General features: G+C 38.6%; 1 protein-coding gene across 1 annotated transcript; it reads right to left on the reverse strand.

Annotated features, from left to right (window-relative positions):
* Positions 1–3,954: 3,954 nt before the first annotated feature.
* LOC139717692 (NADH dehydrogenase [ubiquinone] 1 alpha subcomplex assembly factor 3-like) lies at positions 3,955–11,002 on the reverse strand. Its single transcript, XM_071629193.1, has 5 exons — positions 10,888–11,002; positions 8,642–8,843; positions 7,300–7,366; positions 5,127–5,227; positions 3,955–4,226 (listed from the first exon to the last, which is right to left on the reverse strand). Exons 1-5 carry the CDS (start codon positions 10,971–10,973, stop codon positions 4,143–4,145), a joined length of 540 nt encoding a protein of 179 aa, XP_071485294.1. The 5' UTR covers positions 10,974–11,002; the 3' UTR covers positions 3,955–4,142.
* Positions 11,003–15,666: the final 4,664 nt, after the last annotated feature.

The following is a 15,666-nucleotide window of genomic DNA, read 5'->3' on the forward strand; positions in this document are numbered from 1 at the left end:
TTTAATATGTGTTAGTTATGTGTATGCTATTTCTTTGTTACTCATAATTACAACATGACAGCTCTTTACTGAGAGTGCTTTTGCATAATCAATATTATGTAAAGGATTTTACCCTACATTATCCACATAAAATGTATGTGCTTTTCCATCTTCAGTTGGGCTCTCTCTCTTTCTCTTACACTGTCATATCTATTACATATATAATTACAGTGTATACCATATATATATATATATATATATATATATATATATATATATTTGTCCCCGCCGAACGAGTTCGAGCAGGGGACTATGAAACGGGCTCCGTACGTGTGTGTCTCTGTGTGTCCGTCCGTGTGTGATCAAAATGTTCAATTTGCTACTTTTCTGTCATTTATGAGCCAATTTTGATTCTGTTTGCTTTATATGATAGCACTACATGGGAGCTTTGAAACTTGTACACAGAATTTCAGTTGTGACCTTTGACCTTGACCTTTGACCTATATTGTACATTTTGCTTCAAAATGCAACTCCTTCGCCATTTCTAACCGATTTTGATTCCGTTTGCTTTATGTGATAGCAGTAGGTGAGGGCTTCAAAACTTCTACACAGAATTTTGACCTTTGACTTCTTTGACCTTTGACCTTGATTTTTGACCTACATTGTACATTGGCTACAAAATGCTACTCCTTCGCCATTTCTAACCCGATTTCGATTCCGTTTGCTTTATGTGATGGCACTAGGTGAGGGCTTCAAAACTTCTACACAGAATTTTGACCTTTGACTTCTTTGACCTTTGACCTTGATTTTTGACCTATATTGTACATTTTGCTACAAAATGCTACTCCTTCGCCATTTGTAACCCGATTTCAATTCCGTTTGCTTTAAGTGATGGCACTAGGTGAGGGCTTCAAAACTTCTACACAGAATTTTGACCTTTGACTTCTTTGACCTCTGACCTTGATTTTTGACCTGTATTGTACATTTTGCTACCAAATGCTACTCCTTCGCCATTTCTAACCCGATTTCGATTCCGTTTGCTTTATGTGATGGCACTAGGTGAGGGCTTCAAAACTTCTACACAGAATTTTGACCTTTGACTTCTTTGACCTTTGACCTTGATCTTTTTACCTATATTGTACATTTTGCTACTAAATGCTACTTCCGGCGGGGACATATATTACGCACCACGTAATTTCTACTTTTTACATATATATATATATTGAGTTAGATGTCCACGTGTTGGCGTAATGATATCAAAAACAAAACTGAAACAAAGTTTATGCTGTATTCACCAACAGTTTATTTTGACACACAAGTTTTCAAGAGATTCACTCTAACTCAAGTATTGATACTGAGAGAACAATAACAATTATATATATGTATATACTTCATCTGCACTTTATTCTTCAATCTTTGTGCATATGTTGTGCATCATATCTTTGAGTAAAAATGTGTTGAAATACCCCACACTTATATGTGTCTAGAGAGAGAGACAGAGATGACGAGAAGGCACAGGAGGGGGAGAAATAAGTGAAGAAGTGTTCTGGGTTAGTTTTGATTGCCCACACAAATCAAGAGGATACGATGAAAACCACAAAGAATTACTGTTCGCTAAATTTTATGCTGCAGGCCTTTGAAGTATATTCCTTACTACTTGTTCACTTAAACATAGGATGTTTATTATTGTGGGAAAAAAACTGCAAATTTTCCTACTGCAAATCAGTTTTTGTTTAAATATTCCAGATTCTGAATACAGGAAAGATAACTACATGAAAGTATGATATCTCACAATTGGTTTATTTGAGAGATAAAGAATCACTCTGACAGTGTTTGAACAACGCATCACTTCAAATCTATAAAATTTTAATTTCACTTCATATGCCTCCAGCTCACGGGATGTCACAGACTGTAGAGCTGTATAATAATTTACGTACTTAACACGCAGATCTCGTCATTCAAGCACTTGCATGTTTCAATGAGCTTAAATTGATAAACTTGCCAGGTATGGTCCTCTATTTTGAAGTTTCACACACACACACAAAACAAGTGTATCCCACTGGCCAAAACTCTGAAGATCACATGATTTACTCAAACTGATTACTAGTATACAGTACTCTCCGTGTAATCGGGTATCGCTTACACAGGTACTCCGTTTAATTGGGTAGTTACGTCAAAATCAGTTCCAGTGCACATTAATATTACCTGATAATCGGGTTGCCTCTCCGCATAAATGGGTAAAAATTTTCTTCTAATGTAATTCCTACCCACATTTTATCGCAGATATAACACTTTAAGAAATCACGAATGTCAAATTTTCCACTGCTAATCGCATTCTCTGCTTAATTTGCAAAGAAACCCGATCATTTGGGGAGTGATTAAACATGAAAACACATGTACCAGTACCGACTTGCCACATGTAAACGAACATTACAAATGTAGCTGGCACTCACAATTGCATATTGGATATAGATAAACAGGAGTTGAACATACTTGCGCTCCTCCCTTGCTCTGCAACAACATTCACAATGCGAAAAGTTTGCAACAAAAAGCAGGATATGCACCAGCTCCATAATTTTGCTTTTCCCCAGTCACTTTTCGAAAAGTAACCCAAGTAGGTTCTATGTGACTAGTGCATGCAAAGAGACATGCTCATTTCGGAAAACGCCTGCATGTTAGCGAGGAGTCTATAGTCAAACAACAAAGTTTTCTGAAGACATATTTGTCTATAAAAAGAGTGTAAATTATTGCTTGTGACTTAGCAAGTGTAAGGTATGTATAATGTGCCGTGCAAGCACGCGTGTTTAAGCATACAGTGTAGGTGTTTGGTGCAGTGTAAAATGCATGTTCATACACATTATGTGTGTTAATTGTGAATGAGACGCGTTCTTCTGTTAATCGAGTACTCCTCTTAATTGGGTAAGAAACGCTCTGCCCGAACCTATCCGATTATGCGGAGAGTATGTATTCCTAAAAGTCTTGCACATATTACCCTTGGAAAGGGAAAGGGAAAGGGAATAAATGAAAACTGTCCAAACCCAAGCAATACCAGACAGAGTACAGATATTGCGTGCACGTACAGGTTCATCATTAATCACAAACGTTTCTACAGAAGAGAGAGAAAAAAAACAACAGACCACCCATCAGGGCAGAAAGTTTGGTCTAATTTTTGATGACATTCATGAAAACAATGATTCCCTTTTATTCTTACAAATGTTTCAACAGAAAGTTTCAACAGTGTTTGTTGGACTGAATACAAACCACAGAGAAGACACATGAAACAAGAACTACGAATGTGTATGTTTATCAATTTATGTTTCAGTAATTTTAGCTTCTCTGTAATGCATGATTTTGCCAGTACAAGATGGTATTGATGCACCTGCATAAAGGCTAAAAATCTCAAAGGTGCTTGAAATTATAGATGTTTCATGGACATTTTTAACACATAAATGCACAATTTTATCATGCACACTTGCAAAATTCATAATGATGAATACACATAAGAGCAAGGAATCCTTATTTTATTCAGTGAACTCTGCCTATTACTAGTTGAATCTCTGGGGACTGAAGAAAAAAATTTGGACTTGGAGAAAATCAAACTTAAAAAGGAAGAAAAACAAAAGGAAATAAAGGAATGGGCCTGGAAAAGATGCTTGACTTTAATACAACAGGCAATATTTGACCTAAGTGACTTTGACTTATGCAGAGTCTACTTTATATGGCTGCTCAAGTTTTTTCATGTGCTATGGGACTTACTTTAAACACATTTGAGTTCTAGCATAACCTTTTATCATCATGCACCACTTGGGCAATCCTTCTGTAATGATAAGCACCTTCTTTTTGTTACTGGATTGTCTGGGTTCCAATGAAGTCCTTTGGTAGTCCACAAGTGGCAAATCTCACATACTGTGGTCATTCATCTGGGAAACATTCCTTGGTCATATCACCAACCATTTTTTTTCATGTATCGGACTGGAGGAGCTGACAGCTTTTCAGCAGCATTTCCATGACTCAAGCTGGTCCAACGTACTGTGGAGCATGATGAGGAAGCTGTAATATACTGGTATAGTGGACATCAGCCTGCTTGCATCTCACAAGACCCAGGTGTATCCATTAGCAATGTCAGTCTTTTGGTTCTTTCAGTGTTTATATTTCGAGCGACGTTATGTTTTCTCCGGGGGAATCAGTCCTGCAGCCACCACCCTGCTCTCTCTCGCCAGGAAATTGAACGTTGCACACGCATGTGGCTGTTGAAGAATAAGGTCAAGAATTTTAAAGGCAAAATATTGAAAAGACAACAGTGATGCGCTGTAAAGAAAGTGCATGATGGTGAGGTGATGAGGTTACCAGAATGATGCTCTGCCATGCCCATGTTAAAACAATCTCTGAAAGTTTACTAGTAGAGAAGGGAGAACACTACTTTCTGACACACAAGGCATAAAAACACATGAAGACCGTTAAAGCTGGCATTTACCAATGGATGAAGTAAATGACCAATTAAAGAATAGTATATGCCTAATGCAAACAAATAAAAAGCACTTTTAAAAATGATTTAAGTGTCGAGTCAGCAATATTTTTTAATCATGAGATTACAGACCATCAAAGTCTGATATGGAATTACATACCAACAGCTTATTAAAAACACACATACACCCACACATACAAAAACAAAAAACAAAACAACACAACTCCAAACTAAACCTGTAGTATGATATCAAAATCAACTTTAGGTTGGAAGGTACAATTGTGTGTGCTGAAATTGTACGCCTACATAGACTATTATTTGAAGGCATTTTGTGAACTTAATAACAGATAGTACAACTTCCAATGTTTGCAGATTTTGAAGATTTCTCTTTTTTTTTTTCTTTCATTTCATGTAGTCTTGTCCACTTAAAATACACATTTTTGACTATTGAATTTTACCACTATTCAACCATAAAATATAAACATATTTCACAAAGACAACATTTAGTCTTAAATAAATCAATAATCCCCCCATCTAAGTAAAAGTGAAGAGATCCTTTGAGGACATGATTGATGAAAACACCTTTTAAATCATATTCAGGCATTAGCAACCTGCCCAGACATATGACATTTAATTCAATGTTCCTATGCAGTTATGTCTTCTACAAAGAGACTTCACTTACTGTGTCCTGAACTTCAAGTGCAATGCCTCTCAGTCTCATGAACTTATGCAAGTCGGGACTCAGCTTGTGGTATTGAGCTCCTGTTCCTATTACCAAGATTTCTGGGGATTTAGATAAGAGACACAACAGATAAAGCTAGGCTACTTCAGTACAGTGGACTCCTGTTATAACGAAGTCCACTGGACCAGCAGTTTTCTTTTGTTATAACCGAACAAATGAACAATAACTAGAAATGTCGCTATGGCGACTGGTATGCCTCCCCCATAATGCATGATTCTCCTAATAGGTCTATAGTACATGTGGACAATGTGTGATTACATTTTCACAAAATTGGCAAAATATTAAAATGACATGTTTGTCACAAATGTATTGAATGTTTACCTTCCTTGACCTATGTTTAATTGGATGAATAGGAGAGCATGTATTTGGGGATTTAAGAACTTTAACTTGACATTGACCATTTCATAAGTTTATGCACTGAGTAATTTTCAAGGTATGGAGAAAAAGCGCAATTTCTGTATTGAACAGTAAATTGTTATCATTTTCATCTGGCCTTTGATTTATAAGAGAATCACTGTCAGGCAGAACATACATAAATTCAGCATGTACTAGGTTTCAAGATAACTTGAGCCACTTCCGAGATATGGAGAAAGAAGTAAGTTCAGCACTTTCACTTGATCTTTGACCTTTTGACCTTTGACATTCTTGGCAACAAAAAAAATCCCAGAGAATCTCTATTGGGTTACACATGCATACATCGAGTTAAAAAAAAAATCCTGCTGGCATTGCATAAATGTAAGGAAAATAGTAAAATTTTGAAGTATTGCCCTTGACCTTTGACCCCTGACCTTTGACCCCATGAACCCTAAATTCCCTAGATAACCACTGCCAGTCAGTAGATGCATATATACTATGTTCCATGAAGATACCTTGAACAATTTCCAAGATACAGAGAAAAAAGTGAAATTTTAACATTTTGCTTGACCTTTTGACCTTTGACCTTTTGACCTCATGACCCCTAACTTTCACCAGAGAATCTTAATTGGGTAGTACATGTATACACTAAGTTTCAAGAAAATATCTTCAGGCATTGCATAGATATGGGGGAAATAGTACAATTTTAAGCATTTGACCTTGACCTTTTGACCTTTGACCTCAAGCATGTGCACCCAAAAGTTGATAGGCACAACTTCACCCCCTAATACACATACATGCCAAGTTTCATTAGGATACCTCAAAAGGTTTTGGTAGTTACCCTGTCCACAAAATTCATTACGGACGGACGGAAGGACGGACGGACGGACGGACGGAAAGACGGACGGACGGACGGACGGACGGACGGACGGACGGACGGACAACCCGAAAACATAATGCCTCCGGCACCACTTCGTGGCGGAGGCATAAAAATACATAGAGCCAGTAATGTTGCAGCCTAAACTTTGATTTCGTTGTAACTGGACATTTGCTAAAACTGCATTCATTATAATGGCAGTGCACTGTAAAGTTGATGCAAGAATTTCTCAGTATTAGATGGTTTTCCTGACCAGACTATGCTGCATCATGTTGTGCAAGACTGCCCCTTCAGATGCTGTTCAGGTGGCCTTTGCTGGAATTAAAGAAACAACAGACGATGTCCAAGTCTGGCTCGGCAGCCTGGACTTATCACTCTAACCTCTAACTACACATATGTCATACCATAAGAAGACTCATTACTTCTATTAATGCCTTCATCCACACTTTTTATCTACAGGCACTATGAAATTAAAATCTGCCCTCTTTGCCTAAAGTTTGCAAGTTTCCGATACTAATGTCGTTAGATTGTACTTTTACTCGGATGCCAAGTTTGTACAGAAACACTCCCCTACTGAAAATATATCAGCCAAGATGTCATAAGAGTGTGCAAACATAAATGACAGAAACACTCTGCTCACTATAAAAAAATAACACTTTGTCACTACCCTAGAATTGCTAAAGTAGGGCAGAATTGTCTCATCTGTCAAAAAGAAGAAATTGAGAAACTATTTCTTTGCTGTCTCTTTGCTGAACAGTTTTTAGTTTTAAACTAAAAACTAAATATGTACGGTTATGATATTTCATTCTTCATGAGATAAAACAGAAAAAAAGGAAATAAAGTAGTGGACAATAAAAGAGTAGCCAAGTGCACGATTCTTACCAATTTTGGGTTCTATAAGATGAAACAGAGAAAGGCTTTCTTCACAAATATCGCTAAGACCAGAAATCTGTATAAAAGAAAAAGCAACAACATAGAGAGCATGCATCAAATTTTGTAGACTGATAACTAATGCAACAGATGAAATAAACATTTTCCAATATATCATGAAGGTGCATTTAAAAACAGTCATTACACATTCATCTATCACCAGTGGATATTCTAATATAAATTGTGTTATCACATTAACATCAATATAAATTGTCAATTTGTTTCTTGTTTTAAATGGTGACAGAAGACGAATTTAGTCAAAGCTACGAAATTAGGGAGCATTAGCAGTTCTTACTTTCCCATCAAACACTTCTTTGCTACCAAATCGGACACTCTTTTACTTTCTGTCACTAGCTTGGTGACAGAGTGTTAATCAAATTTTTATCAAAATAAAATACTTTTTTTTTCTCAAATGATGTTAAGGCACAAAAATAGGTCAAAATTCCCAAGACTTTATAATCAATTTTCCTCTTTTGATTCTGATTTTCATAAAGCTTGCAACCCTCAGTTCATCCGATTTTTCCCTTTGACATTACAATCAACTTAAACGTGGCTTGGTATTGCAATTTAGATTGCTTCTGTAAATAACATCGGGTAGAGCTTTAATAAAAAGAAGCCATCTTAACCTGATGGTGACGCTGTCTCTTATTTAAATTTATAAAGTCTCTCTTTCATTCTTACATTAAGCATTTAAGATACATAGTCAGATGAGAACCAGAAGGATGCTATCGCATTTCAAATTTGAATGTAAATAAAAAGGAAACAACCAATTTTTATGAAACAAAAGTTTATTCAATCAAAGCATTGTTCCAAATGAAGGGTAAAACAGTGCCCTTGTGGTGTAAGTTTTAACATCTAACTGAAAATGAAAATAATTGGACACCATAATGTACGAAATGTAGAAGAGATCGAGCTCTACAATATGATATCAATCACCCAATTACCCCCCCCCCCCCAAAAAAAAAAAAAAAAAAAAAAAATGTGATAAAGCCTTTCTGGTAGATTTTGGAGGAGCTGCTGTGGCTCAGTGGAGAAGACTATAGGCCCACTACTAGTCCCTGGATCAAGTCCCCTAGCTGCAGTGGTTGTACCCCGAGGCAATGAACTTTATCCCCATCACCTAGTCCCTCAGAGGGGACTTAAAGCTGTTGCTCCCCTGGTTGCTGATTTATAAGTACACATTGCTTCATTAGCAGTTACACAACTCAGATAAGTTAAAAGAATCAAATCAAACAACGCTCCAATATTCAATGAAAACACAAAGGAGACGACCATATTCTGAGACAACACTCACATTCCACGACACTAAGCTCCTGGGCAAGATGGCTACCGGTCCATAGACCTTGTCAGCGTTGATGGTGAACCCCCGGATGCTGTAGTTGGATATGAAGGGGACATCGGATGACTCCTTGGAGAGAAGACTGATGGATGTCCTGGTGTAGAGCTCGTCATCTGTTGGCTGCAGCTTACTCATGCATCTCCTTGAGACGTCAGTCCTAAGACAGCAATAACACATCAAACAAAAACTGATCAATCAGATGAAGTAACATACACCATAAGGGTCAGAGGTGTTAGAATTAGCCCTATTGCATAGATATCTTCATTTCCCCATCACATTTTCTCATGCATAATCTATTCATTTTATATCAGTATATCCTCACTTCTGAAATTGTATACAAAACCACACGTTCCCACATAAACAAACATATTGGAAGTGGTCACTCTTTTGAAAAGCAGCAAGTGAAGGGGTAAATACACAGACTTTTTGTGAAATCTGAGTCAAGTCCTAGGCTTTTGATCTTGGCAGAATCTTTGTCAGTAAACCACAAAAACAATTTGATGTCATAAAGGAGCTCTTCATGATTTTTCTTTAGACCCTATTATAAAAGATACATGCAACACTTTACTTTTAAGACAAAATTGGGTAATACATCATGGGGCAGGCTAATGTAAAGAAAACACAACATTGACAAATAGTTTGAGGGCACATATCATTTTTTTTTTTCATTATCAAACTTTCTTCTTGAAACATGCATTTTTCAAATTTGTTATGGCAACAGAAAGTGTGTTATGATGTTCATTCATTAACAGATCTACGTTTTCATACAAGAACAGTGTGGTATTCATCCAAAGAACAAGAATATACACAAATTAAGCACTGCCAGTTGCACAGCACAATACTCTCACCTAGACCCAGAGATCCTCTATCTAGCTACAGCTGGTGCTAATGTTGACCACTAGATCAGTCTGTATCTTGTCATCGCATATAACGTCCTGTGGAGACTACTGTTCATTGGCTTCACGGAATCCCCTCTAATGAGGAGGACCATTAAAGTACTGGTATGTTGTAAATCTCCTCTGGAAAGATGGATTTTTCTGTCTAGCACTAATATCAATTGTTAGGTTCCAGATATAGATGGAACATTGAGGAGTTTGAGACTAATTAATTTTTATTTTTTTTATTTTTTATTTTTTTAAAGGAGGAGACTGCAGACTACAAGCTGTGCTTGGTGTTTAGCAGTCCCCTCCATTTCCAACCATTTTTTTTTTACTTGTCTTGGAATTTACAAAGTTGTATTATTGTTCATAGTTTGTTTTTATTGCATTGTTGTATCATTAGTATACGAGTATTCAAAAGTTGTAATCACATGTGTTGGAAATGAAATAAAATGAAATGAAAGAAGCATTTCGAAGAAGAAAATGATAAGTGTTACAAATTTGTACTCAAATGGCACTCTCATACTTTATCTTGCAACAAACCCTATAAACCTAGAACCTTATTCAATCCTAGCCAAGGACTTCAGAGTACGGTACGTAAAGTATAGAGCATGCTGGCTATCATGGAGGAGTTAATCTACAAAAGTGCATTTATGACACTGGCATTGTCTTGAGGACTTGAGCCTTTCCATTGTCTCTTTCTACCTAGTGAAATTGGTGATGCGGGGTGGACAGTGGCAAGGTGCAGGAAATGCCAAATGTCATGACGTTGAATGTGAACATCATTCATAAGGAAATGCAATTTTCACCAAAGGAAAAAGTTAGACTTGGAATAATGGACTCTCCTCCTCCTCGATGTGCAGTTCAAATCTACCTAGCCTGGCCTGGACACGACATCCAATGCATTCCACACAGCTTGAGCTAGATAGCTAATTGGATCTGGATCTGGATCTGGATGAATACGCTGAAAAACTCTGGATAGAGTATTGCTCAGCACTGTGATGTGATGTGCAGCTAATCACAACGGAGGTGACGCTGGAGCGCTTCTTTGAATGTGTCAAATTTGTTTGCAAACTGCAAACTAGTTTGCAGTAGGCCGCACCTGTCTTCCCGACCTATCGAATCACAACCTTATTTGAGTTATTATTCAGATTTCAGATGCAGATACTGGTGTAACATAACAAACTTGAAAGTGAGTATGTGGGGATAGTGCAAGGTTATGCAAAAGAAATGGCATGGCATTATATTAGACCGTTATAGATCAATTTGCTACCAGTAAACCCCTCACTGTGGAGCATGCATGGGAAAAAAAAAAATACTTACAATTTGGACGCACGTACACGCAGTATCACAGACCTTGTGTAAACATTGGAATATCTGAGAAATCCTCGAAGCGCCGGGGTCGCCATTGCCCTGGTGCACGGTGGCTCTGTCCGAAGATGTACTAGCTAGTACTAGTAATTTAGTATTCGATTCACACTCGAAATTGAGATTACGCAATACGCAGCGAGCACACAGCGGATAACACCGCAAGTTGGTACAATGTACTGTACAGAGTGTTAGTCGAGTCTTAGAGCACCGTGTGGGTTCACAACACACCGCCGATCCCGCGGTTGCCCTGTGTTGCGGTACAAAATCGACGTTGACTTTTCGTCCTACTGGCTGACAATTTATAATTTATCATCGTGATCATGGGTATACTCGTGGGCATGGGCTGGGCCTGGTTGGAGAGCAATCGCCAATGTCTAGCAACTGCTTGTAAATGACTGGTGAAGTGGTGTTTAAGTACGGATGTGTGTGGTGAGTGTAGCTTTATTAGCTATGAAATGAATTTATGTCATTGACTTTGCATTGTTTATAGGGTCTAGGGAAAGTGAAATCTTCATTAGAATCTAGTCTAACGTGTTAGTTGACTAGTATAGTAAGTAGAAAATCTTATCCATCCCTTTATTGCCCATTGAATCATTGATTCTTGGTCACAACAGTTAAACTTTAGCTAAAATGCAGATTTGAAGCCCTGGGCCTGAGCTAGCCCGGGGCCGGAGACCGCTGCACGTTGGGGCTGGTCGCAGTTCATATGAGTTAGGCCTGAGCTAACCGCACCAGCTACCCCGACCCGTACGAGTAACTGTTACACAGCGCCACGTGCCGGCCGGGGTTAGCCCTGAACCACAATTAACCTGCTTCTTCCCCTTTTCTAACTGAGAAAAATATATTACAAACATAAACACAATTACAAATTTTGTGTTTGGATGGACCCTGTACCCCCTTCATAACGAGTAGATCTAGAATTCCGAACCCGCACATTTCTGCGTATCATTGGTGTATCTAGGGAAAACGGCGCCCGTGAGTAAGCGCGAAAATTGCACCCCAAATTTCTGAAAAAGTGTTAGATCACCCCCAACCTCATCCCAGTAGGGACTTTAAAAAATGCACTTATTAAAATGGGTCTTTTGAAGGTAATGTAAATGTAATAAATTGTAATAAATTTTGGCGAGCAAGCGAAGCGAGCAAGCCGAAAATTTTTGTATTTCAGCTTAAAAAACATGGAATTCTTGTCATTTATTGGTTATTAAATCTTACAATTCTAATCAAAATATAGTGACGGCCTTATATAGATAACTATTTATACCAACAAACTGAGGACTTGAAAAAGTACTCTGAATAAGTACGAGCGAGTGAGCCCAAATTTGTATATTTCTGAGTCATCATTACGTTTTTAAATTATCTTGTTTGATTTTGGGGTTTTTTTTCGCCCCCCCCCCCCATATGTTCGAAACCGTTGGCGCTCTCTTTTGATCCAATCGGCGATCACTTCAAAACGAAAGAAAATGCTCCGTGTAACATTCTGCCTGCTAAATATGAAATGACATGTGCGAACACAATTAGCCCGTCCGGGTGCGATTTTTTTGTTTTTGTTTTTGTTTGTTTTTTCCTTTGTTTTTTTTCCGTTTTTTCGTCTTTGGCGCCCCCGAGGAGTGGCGCCCGGGGCACGTGCCCCCGCTAGATACGCAACTGCTGCGTACTGATGACATTCAATGCGCACGGGACTTCGTATTGGACTAGCCTCACACTTAATCACACGATTCACAGACTGAAAGCGTAAAAAATGTAACACAACAATGTAAGAAATGCTATTAAAACAAATTCACATTTCACCTCAGATATAGAAGATGTTGATTTATCAAAAGATTTTATCACAAGAATTTTTCGAGATAATGTTCATGTAAGACATTTTAAGTCGGTAATATGAAAAGATGTGAAGTATTCCATTATGAAAATTGTGTCCAGAATTAGAATGTGATTTTACACTGCGCTAAATGACAACTCTTTGTGGAGGTATATACTTTAAGTCTATTTTCCAAAAATTAGAATGAATAATTTTCATAATTTTGCTAAATTTGTAATTTTCAGGACTTTGTGAATAAGTGATGATATTTTTGGCCGAAATTTCATCCTCTGAGTAAGGAATTCTGAGCCACAAAAAAAAAAGAGCATCCGGTGATACGATCCACACTCCTACTACCAACAGTAGCGCTGTATGTTTTACCTATTAGTAGGAAATCTGCTGGTCCTGGTAACCGTGTAAAACCTGTAATGTTATTATATTTAGCTGATGTCTGATAGATTAGATGTCAATATGTCTAAGGAGATTGTTCATTTGGCAACAAATTTAGACTCTCCCCAGTTTCATTCTTTGTATTTTCCTCTTCTTGTTTTTCATACAGTAAGATAGATGTGGAAACAAGCCTCTCACTTCTCGCGGCTACATATCCTTGTTGAAAGAGGTCCAAACGTTGTTCAAACCACGTTTGATGGAATTTCTTTGACGTGAACTCACCCAAATCTGGAGGAAATGTGCTGCCATCCTTTACTGATTCTCAACCACCTATGTTCTTGATAGAAGGGGATCTCTCATGCATCTAACAGTCCACGGCACCCCAAAGAAATTACCGAAAGATGGCTTTTGCAGATGATGTACATGATGGTGTGGATGTCTTCAAAGATTCAGCCAGTGAGACTCTTACCGGTGCTCAACAAGAAGTACTTACAGAAGGTGCAATGGCGCTAGAGATTGAAGAGGAACAAACAGCCTGGATCGGCTACTGCAGGAGAAAGCATGACACAGCTAAAGCACAAGTTCAAATGCATGAGTATCTCCTCCTCGAGGGACTACAGGCAGTTGCATCTAATCTCAAGAAAAAAGGAAAGAGGATTATTGTCTCTGTGTGGATAGATGTCATCAGTGAAGTACCACTTACAGTCTGCAAGAAATTTGGCAAAAAGACCAATGAAGTTAAAAGGGTTCTACAATGCTACCCAGACATATTTGTGGTGGATGGCAAATATGTAGACATCATGGAGAATGCTGCTATCACCTACTCTTGGATACACAGCTACCTCTTGTCTGCTGCCGTCAAACTACAGACCTTCATTTCTGACCATGGTTCTTTCCCTCTTGAAGAACTGTTCATAAGGTCATTTGACATCCTCACTGATGCTGAAAGAATGGTTGTAGGAGACAATAAAGACATGTTTGGTATCACCATAGAGTCCCTACATGAGCTTTTTTCAGTAGAGCACACCAACCAGACAATTATGGACTATGTATCACTTACCTTTTCAAAGATTTGCACCCAGGTCTCAATGGATTATCCTGATGCAGACTGCACAGTCGACCATGTAGAACAAGCTTTACTAGGGGTTAAGCTTCCTGGTGCTGGGAAAACTGTTGACAGGGAACTTGCATCTGCAATCAAGGAAACTTCCGCAGCACACCCAGAACTGGATGAAATCATTGATGAAAGGGTGTTTGTTGTATCGCCTGCACACTGTTTCTCTGAAAATGTGGATGCTCTTCATCATATTCAACAAGAAGCATTTGGAGAATGTGCAACAGCGCTAAAGTTTGAAGGGGAAGGAAAAGTTGGGCTGAGCTGTTGCAAGAGAAAACATGACATTGCTAAAGCTCAAGTTCAAGTGCATGAGTATCTTCTTCTTGAGGGACTACAAGCAATTGCATCTATTCTCAAATGGAGAGGAAGGAGCCATATTTTCTATTTGTGGATAGATGTCATCAGTGAAGTACCACTTGAAGTCTGCAAGAAATTCGGCAAAAAGACCCCTGAAGTTAAAAGGGTTCTACAATGCTACCCAGACATATTTGTGGTGGATGGCAAATATGTAGACATCATGGAGAATGCTGCTATCACCTACTCTTGGATACACAGCTACCTCTTGTCTGCTGCCGTCAAACTACAGACCTTCATTTCTGACCATGGTTCTTTCCCTCTTGAAGGACTGTTCATAAGGTCATTTGACATCCTCACTGATGCTGAAAGAATGGTTGTAGGAGACAATAAAGACATGTTTGGCATCACCATAGAGTCCCTACATGAGCTTTTTTCAGTAGAGCACACCAACCAGACAGTGAAGGAATCCTTGACACATATCTTTTCAAAGATTTGCACCCAGGTCTCGAGGGATTATCCTGATGCAGACTTTGAAGCCCCACTTATATTACAAGCCATAAAAGGCACTGGGTTTGGTGATGCCGGGAACACTGCTGATGATTGGAAATTATCAGCAGTCAAGGCAACTCTCACAGCACACCCGGAGCTGCTTGAAATCTATGACGCTAGGATGTTTGTTGTATCGCCTGCTCAATCCTTGTTTGAGAATGAGGCTGTCAGCTCTAGTGGACAGTGCAGCCCAACTGGCAGTGTTGATACTTCCAATCCACCCTCTGACTCTGTGTTCCAGAACAATCTTGATTCTTCTTTGACAATGGCAAACCTACACCCTGAGGCTACTTCTTCTTCAGACGTGAGTGCCACCAGTTGTTTGCCTTCCACGTCGTCCATAGACGAGACAGGAGGTGCATCCCATGGGGATGAGTGGGAAACCTGCTCCGAAGGAAGTGAGATAGAGTCCCTTGGCAGTGAAAGTGTCTCAGATACACAGTCTTTGGAGGCAGAGGAGACTGAACCAAATGAAGCCATTGAAGACAAGACAGAGAAACCAGCATTGCATTTTGATGACACCATCACTGTACTGCAGGTTTGTAGTCAGGGTAATCCCTATCATATTCTGTATTCTTGT

Source organism: Diadema antillarum, unplaced genomic scaffold, assembly GCF_040938485.1.
Source record: "Diadema antillarum isolate AM-2024a unplaced genomic scaffold, OU_Dant_1.0 scf00000081, whole genome shotgun sequence".
NCBI lineage: Eukaryota > Metazoa > Echinodermata > Echinoidea > Diadematoida > Diadematidae > Diadema > Diadema antillarum.

Coding starts and splice junctions, on each gene's coding strand:
- LOC139717692 (XM_071629193.1), bottom strand. CDS start 10,973: ATGGCGACCCCGGCGCTTCGAGGATTTCTCAGATATTCCAATGTTTAC. Junction 8,844..10,887: donor CGTGTACGTGCGTCCAAATT/GTAAGTATTTTT, acceptor TTGCTGTCTTAG/GACTGACGTCTCAAGGAGAT. Junction 5,228..7,299: donor TCTTATAGAACCCAAAATTG/GTAAGAATCGTG, acceptor CTAAATCCCCAG/AAATCTTGGTAATAGGAACA.